The sequence below is a fragment of the Apis dorsata genome, unplaced genomic scaffold, assembly GCF_000469605.1.
Source record: "Apis dorsata unplaced genomic scaffold, Apis dorsata 1.3 scaffold_92, whole genome shotgun sequence".
Classification (NCBI taxonomy): Eukaryota; Metazoa; Arthropoda; class Insecta; order Hymenoptera; family Apidae; genus Apis; species Apis dorsata.
Window position 1 is genome coordinate 706,896 of NW_006263390.1, and position 7,255 is coordinate 714,150.

Genomic DNA, 7,255 nt, shown 5'->3' on the forward strand with positions numbered 1-7,255 from the left:
TAATTTATAATTTCAGACAATATACACACAATATATAATAATTATAGTAATAATGTAATAATTATAGTAATATACAATGATATACTTTCTAGATTTATATATGTATATATATACATATATTATTCATATAAATATAATATAAATTATTTATGTAATATATATATGTATATATAATTATCAAATATACATATTAATATTAATTTACAAATTGTATAAAAGAAATTTTTGTTTAAAGTAAATATATTTTTAAATTTTATTTAAATATCATTATTCTTTACATTAGATTTTATAATGTTAAAATTGTCATTGTTATTTCAATAAATAATGTTCTCTTCTTTTTTCTTTTTTTCTTTGGTTCTTTCTTTTTTTTTTGTACGCACAAGTATTACTTACACATATAACTTTTATAATTGTAATCATTAAAAAAATATATTATATATATTATATATTAAATATGAATGAAATATATAAATGATATAAATAATAAACACACATATACATATCTGAACATTATATCTAACAAAAAATTGAAAAATGTGATGTTTATAAAGATATAAAAATGCGTTTGGTATAATTATAATGTAGTATAATTAAATAATAAAATTGAAAAAGAATATAATCATTTGTTTTATAAACGTTATAAATTATATATAATTATATAAAATTGTATAAAATTATATATATTAAAATTATATATAAAATTATACAATTATATATAATTGCTTGAAGTAATAATAAAAAAGAAATAATGAATCGATGATTAGTATTAATAATTACATTTATAGATCAACTATTAAATGATATAATTATTAAATCAATTATAGGATTTAAATTTGATATTTGACAGTTTATTATGTTTAATAAGAAATATTTCTTAATCGATAACTTTTGGTCGATAATTTAATATCAACGAAATCTTTTGCGCGCCATAATAATGTTTAGCAAGAATGCAAATGTCCAAGCAAAGAAATTGAACCATGTTGCAATAATAGCTAACCGGAAAGCAAAACCAGTATCAATCTCTTTATTCATTATCCACTTATCATTATTTGTCATATCCGCTTGTAAATAATCCATAAAATCAAAGATCGCTCCGCAAGAAAGTCTGTTACGAATAACCTGTAGAAAGAAAAGGGAAGAATGTAATCATTGTGCAAAAGAATGAGACGAAGATAAAGAAAAGAATTGTACTTTTCTGAATAATATATATCATTAAGTTCTACCTCGGCTTCACGTCCGGAATTTAAAAGATATATTAATCTTTTTCTACATTGCTCACAACTTTTGTAATAACCATCAGTCATCACTATTGCATGAGCCAATGATAAACAGCAAAGTAATACTGTAAGGAACACAGCAGGTATCCATTGTTTATATGGAGTTCGATTTTTAGATCTTATCAGCACTGTTGTTGTTGCTTTGCTACTGTTTAAATTTCTGCGAAGAAATAGAATATATAGAATGATTCTAATTTCTAATAATTTAAACTATATTCATATATGAATGAATTAATATTATTCGAATTTTATGCAAATGTAAAACTATACATATATATATATGGTACATAGAATAAAAATTGATTTTTAAATGATATCAATTTCCGTACCTGTTAACATTGTTATAGACTTGTATAGGCGTATCTAAATTTCTATTAATGCAACTTCTATATCCATGATATGCACCGAGACATAAACCGATTACAATTATAGGAATCAAACCGTATACGCTAAAATGGCAAAATTTTTCATCACCTCCCATAAAACTAGCGAAAGTATTGATACTATATAATATGCAGCCGCAGTTGATGTTATCGCAAACATCCAAGGTATATGTCCAATATTGCCAAATGGTGACCAAACAGGTCAAAGATGTTACCGATAAAATTGCACAGGAAATATATAACACGCTAAGTATTTGTTCCGCTTGTTCTTCTTTCATTTTATTTCTTTGATAAAAAAACAAATGAGAATTTATAAATAATAATATAATAAATCTAATCCAAATAATGTACTTAATAACTTGATATTCATTTCTTTGATTTCTAAATATCGATTATATCTTCCTAAAATATGCTATTTCATTTTTATTATCTTCTTCGTCTATTTAATTTTCTTATTATTATACTTATTTCTTCAAAAATCTTTCTTCACATATATTGATCATTATATTCTCATTATATATGTGTTCATAATTTTAAATTGATTCGTTTAAATTTCAAGAAATGAAAATTTGAATTACTATTAAAGATTTTTAGAAAAGATTTCTAAAGCACGATTTTGCTTTGAATGTTTTTAATTCTATCATATTAAAATGATCGAATAAAATACATTTAAAAAGTGCTAGAATAAAATAGCGATCAAATAGAAGTGTAAAAAAAAGAAAGAAAATAGATATTGATACTATAAGAAAGAATAGAAAATAATATGTAGAGAAAATGAAAGTGAGTAGGAAAATTATTCACTTTGAAAAAAAATTCATTATATATTAAAAATATTGGAAAATTGATAATTAACACACGCATATACATAAAAGCGAATTTACAATTTTATTTTAAATATTTTTTATTTTATATTTATTTTAAATATGCATCAATCAATGGATGATTCAATAAAAGATACTAAAAACTATAGTATTTATATCGATTTAATGGTTGAATTTATTTCATTTTTCAAAACAGTTTTTCAAAAGTTGAATTTAAAATATAAAATATTAGAAAAAAAAAATATTAAACTTATCAGTAATGATTTAAAAAAATAGATTTATATATATATATATACATATAATATATTAAAATATATTATATATATAATATACATATAATTTCAATATATTCATAAGTAATAGAATTTGCTATATCAGATTCTGATATATAATTTCATTAAATAAATTAAACTCAGTTTGATTTTTTTTTTAGAAAATTAATTTCTTGATATAAAAAACAAATTATAATTTTGTACATATAATAAATTAAAAATTTAAAAATCGAAATATTTATTAATTATGATATTACTTAAATGATTTTATTATATTTTAATTAAAATATTACTCTAAATGATTTTCAGTTCATTATTTTTTATTTTTATATCGCAATCGTATTAAAACTTATTACAATGATCATAATATGTGTTTCAATATAATCATAGTTACTAAAACTACTCATATCTATTTTTTCATAATGTGATATTTTTGTGGCATAATTGAAAAAAATGTTTAATATCTTACCTTAGTTTGATATATAAATTTATTTGGTAAATCTTTTAACGTTGCACTTTATGAAAAAAAGTTTCTTTCTTTTTTTTTTCTTCTCTTTATAAGATTGTAGTTCCAAAATATATTTCTCTGCTAAATATTTTCTTTTTGCCGACTGGTAGACTTTAACATTGAAATATTTTTAAATATTTATGAATACCGCCTGTTTCTTGTTCAAATAAGCTGAGAATTTTTTATTAATATTTATCGAAGCAATATTTCTATATGTAAGCGTCAAAAATTGCATTAAGTAAAATGCTTAAATATTTACTTCTTATTATTTATAATAAAAAAGTTTGTGTTTCATAAAATATTTTTAACTAGTATTAAATTGACGATTACAATATATGATAATATATGACAATATAATAATATCAATAAAAAATTATTATCTTTGTTTTACTCATTTCGTATTTTTACCGATTTATATTATTACATATGTATATTATGTACATACTTTTAATGACATCAATTATAAGTAATAATATTCCTGTTCACATTTTCTCTTTCTTCTAATATAAATCAGGTTAAATTGTATGACTGATGAAACACGAGAATGTTTGAGATAAACTTTGATAAGATTATCATGCCTTACTGACATTCGATAGTAATCCAGATATTACAAATTCTACATTTTGTCATATTATTTGTGTGTGTGTGTGTGTGTGTACATCATACATATATATACATATATATGTATGTATAATATAATATAATATAATAAATATATGTATTTAAAAGAGAAATTAAAATAGAAATTAAAATAAAATAATTACTATTATAATATATATAAAACACATGCACAAAATATGCGCATATATATAATAGTGCTACAGATTTTTCTTTATTTGTATTGCATATTGATTTGATTTATTTTTACTAAAACGTTTATATTCTATAAAATCTTCAAATATGATTTTCTATATACAAAACAATTTGCTTTCGTTGTGTGAATTTCTAGTAGCTTGAAATCTCGTTCCTCCTATATATTATTTAGATCTGTAAAAAAGAAGTAATATATCTGTGAGAATAACATCGTATTCGTAATTTATATCGTATTATGCATGCAATGCATGTATCAGAATATTTATAATAAATTTTTATTTAATTTTTATATTATGGGAAAACAATAGTAAAATTTGTTTTATTTAATCAGTTTATTTCGCTCTTTTTATTTTTTCTCTGGATTTTCTTTTCCTCTTCTCTTTCAAATTTTCTTTTTTCTTTTATTTTTAATAAGTTAATAAAAGTCATATAAGTTTCTGGAAAATAGAATATAGCTAAAATGTAGTACAAATTGTTACTACAAATGCAATTTTCTTAATCTAACAATAAAAATTATATAAATATCTATCAAGATTATAAATATATATCAAAACGTAATTTATTTTCGTTTTTATAGAATCAAATATCTATATATGCATATATTGAATATTAATTTCATCAAAGAATATAATACATATTTGAAGAATAATAAAAATCAATTTTATATATAACATTATGCTATATATTAATAATAATGATATATAAAGAATATATATTATAATAAGGAAAAAAAATAATTATTATAAACTCAACAAAGCTATATAGTATTTTAACAATAAGAATGAAAAAATATAGGAATAGATAAATTTTTTGTAATAAACATGTTAAAATGATAAACAATTGACTTAAATATGTAGTTAAATACATTTACATGTTTGGAAACAGGAATGGTAAAATTAATCACCTTTGGTAACCTTTGTAAAAATAATCATTCATATATAATTTATATCAATTACAGAATGCAAACCCTTCTATCATTCCTTTGTTAGTACTACTAAGAAATTTAAATCACTATAAGAAAAATATTTAGGAATATTCAGAGTTTTTGCTGTTACACACAGTCTTACGCTGGATTTATATTGCGATGCCTCAATTCCAGTAAGGCTTCTCGATTAGTCCATAAGCAATATACAGATGCTATTCCTAGTCCTATACAACCACCCAATGCACACTTTTTTAAGCCAGCTAAAAACAATTAATCATTATTTATACAATAATAATTTTCAATTTAAATTATATATAATATATATTATTTAAATGTAACATACTTGTAGATTTGAACAACATCCCTGTTCCAGTTGCTGCTACTAATGTATTTAAGGAATCATCTGTACCTCTGACCCAAGATAAAAGCACACCAAATCCACTATACATCACAGATACTATTCCAAATGTATTTGCTAACGAGGATCCACTTTTCATTACATGATTGATTAATCTATAAAAAAAAAATTATTTATAATTTAATAATGTTATATAAGAATATAAAATTTTTCATTTTAATACAACTAAAAATTCTTGAATACATACTGTGTTCTTCTAAGTTTACCAGTTTGGTCAGCTAAAGATGTTGCTTTAATGCCTCTATACAAACCAGTAGCACCTCCAATACCAGCTCCTATAATACATGCTGCACCAATCTGACTAAAAGCCAATTCAAATCTTCCTCTTTGTTTTGCTGCTCCTTCCGGAAATATATATTCTGGTTGGCTTGGAGGAAGATATGCAGGATCAAAATTTAAATAGGGACTAAGTGGCGCTAATCCTTGTTGTGATGTTACTGGAAAACAATATAAAATGTAAAAAAAAAATGTTTAATTTTGATATTAATTATTAAATGTTTATTGATATATATGAATATATCAATAAATATATAATTATATAATTAATATATAATTATATACATATGTACAATACATACAAATACATTTATAAATCGATTTTGCAATTTTATATAATTTTTTCAAAATGAAATAAATAAATTATAATATATTTAAAAATTCTAATATTATAAAAATTTTATTACATATATTATATATTTTGTTGTATATGTTATATATTAATTCAATATATATATATATATATATATCATATCATTGAAATTGAATTCTTTAAACAATATAAATAATAATATAAATATTTTTGTTCATATAAATAATATTTTTTATAAAAATTATTATGAATAAAAATTATATTATTAATCATTAAATAAATATTAGTTCTAATTACCATACTTCTATACTTATTTTTTAAAATAAAATTTCGATATATTAAAGTTATCATATTTTCTTTTTTTACTTAATTGTTTATCTACTAATATAAAAAGTTTAATTTATCACAATGTTTTCATTTATGAGATACATTACACAATTATATAAATTACACAAGAATTTTTTTTATATTAAAAATATAATAACGAAGTATTATTTCATATTATAAATGTATTGAGGTTATACATAATCATATTTAATTAATTATACATATTTCGTATGTTATATCAGTCAATATAAATAAATTATAAATCTCAATTTTTTCTACTATAAAGTAATATTATATATGATAAATAAATTATATCATACATAATATAATTATATTACTCCCTTCTAAATTCATGCAAATTATGCATACTATTATTTTAATCATTAATTTTTTTAATTTACCTGGTATATTTAAATTGCTATATTTTCCACCATTTATTGTATTTTTAGCATTCTCATCACGTAAATCTATCATTTTCGATGTTAGACTGGATAAAATTTTGATTTACACTATTATCACGTTACACTCGTGAACAGAGATCGCGTTCACACGTTTTCTAAAATTAGTTTAAATCATTTACTCTGAATATGTCGAGAATCATATTCTCTAACTCAAATGTTCACCGCGTTAATATATGTAAATAATTATAATAAAAACTAAAACATATCTCTGTAAAGATTAAAGATTTTATAAAATATGTTAAATTGATTTTGAATATAATTATATAATTTTTGCATATATATTATTTAAAATTGTATATATAAATCTAATCAATCTATATAAAATTATTAATTTAAATGCAATGTAAAAAAATATAAATAAAAATAATGATGATAAAAATTCTCTTCTTCTTAATGAATTAAAAAATATAAATAATAAATGTATTATATATATAATAAAATAAATTTTTTAAATTTATTAT

The 7,255-nt window shown here is 20.3% G+C and overlaps 2 protein-coding genes across 4 annotated transcripts; both read right to left on the reverse strand.

The window, feature by feature from the left end:
- Positions 1-877: 877 nt before the first annotated feature.
- On the reverse strand, positions 878-3,258 carry LOC102672925. The gene is made up of 4 exons (XM_006611712.2): positions 3,223-3,258; positions 1,607-1,945; positions 1,224-1,437; positions 878-1,119 (listed from the first exon to the last, which is right to left on the reverse strand). The coding sequence occupies exons 2-4, from the start codon at positions 1,936-1,938 to the stop codon at positions 907-909; spliced, it is 759 nt and encodes a 252-aa protein (XP_006611775.1). The 5' UTR covers positions 1,939-1,945; positions 3,223-3,258; the 3' UTR covers positions 878-906.
- Positions 3,259-4,067: 809 nt separating this feature from the next.
- Positions 4,068-6,908, reverse strand: LOC102672606 (mitochondrial import inner membrane translocase subunit Tim23). Of its 3 annotated transcripts, none has more exons than XM_006611710.2 (5): positions 6,735-6,908; positions 5,605-5,854; positions 5,343-5,512; positions 5,142-5,259; positions 4,068-4,248 (listed from the first exon to the last, which is right to left on the reverse strand). In XM_006611710.2, exons 1-5 carry the CDS (start codon positions 6,805-6,807, stop codon positions 4,239-4,241), a joined length of 621 nt encoding a protein of 206 aa, XP_006611773.1. In that variant the 5' UTR covers positions 6,808-6,908; the 3' UTR covers positions 4,068-4,238. The 3 variants fall into 3 exon arrangements, with proteins under 3 accessions (XP_006611773.1, XP_006611774.1, XP_031364444.1); XM_006611711.2 differs by having other exon boundaries at positions 4,072-4,248; positions 5,134-5,259; XM_031508584.1 differs by lacking the exon at positions 4,068-4,248 and adding an exon at positions 4,920-5,068.
- Positions 6,909-7,255: the final 347 nt, after the last annotated feature.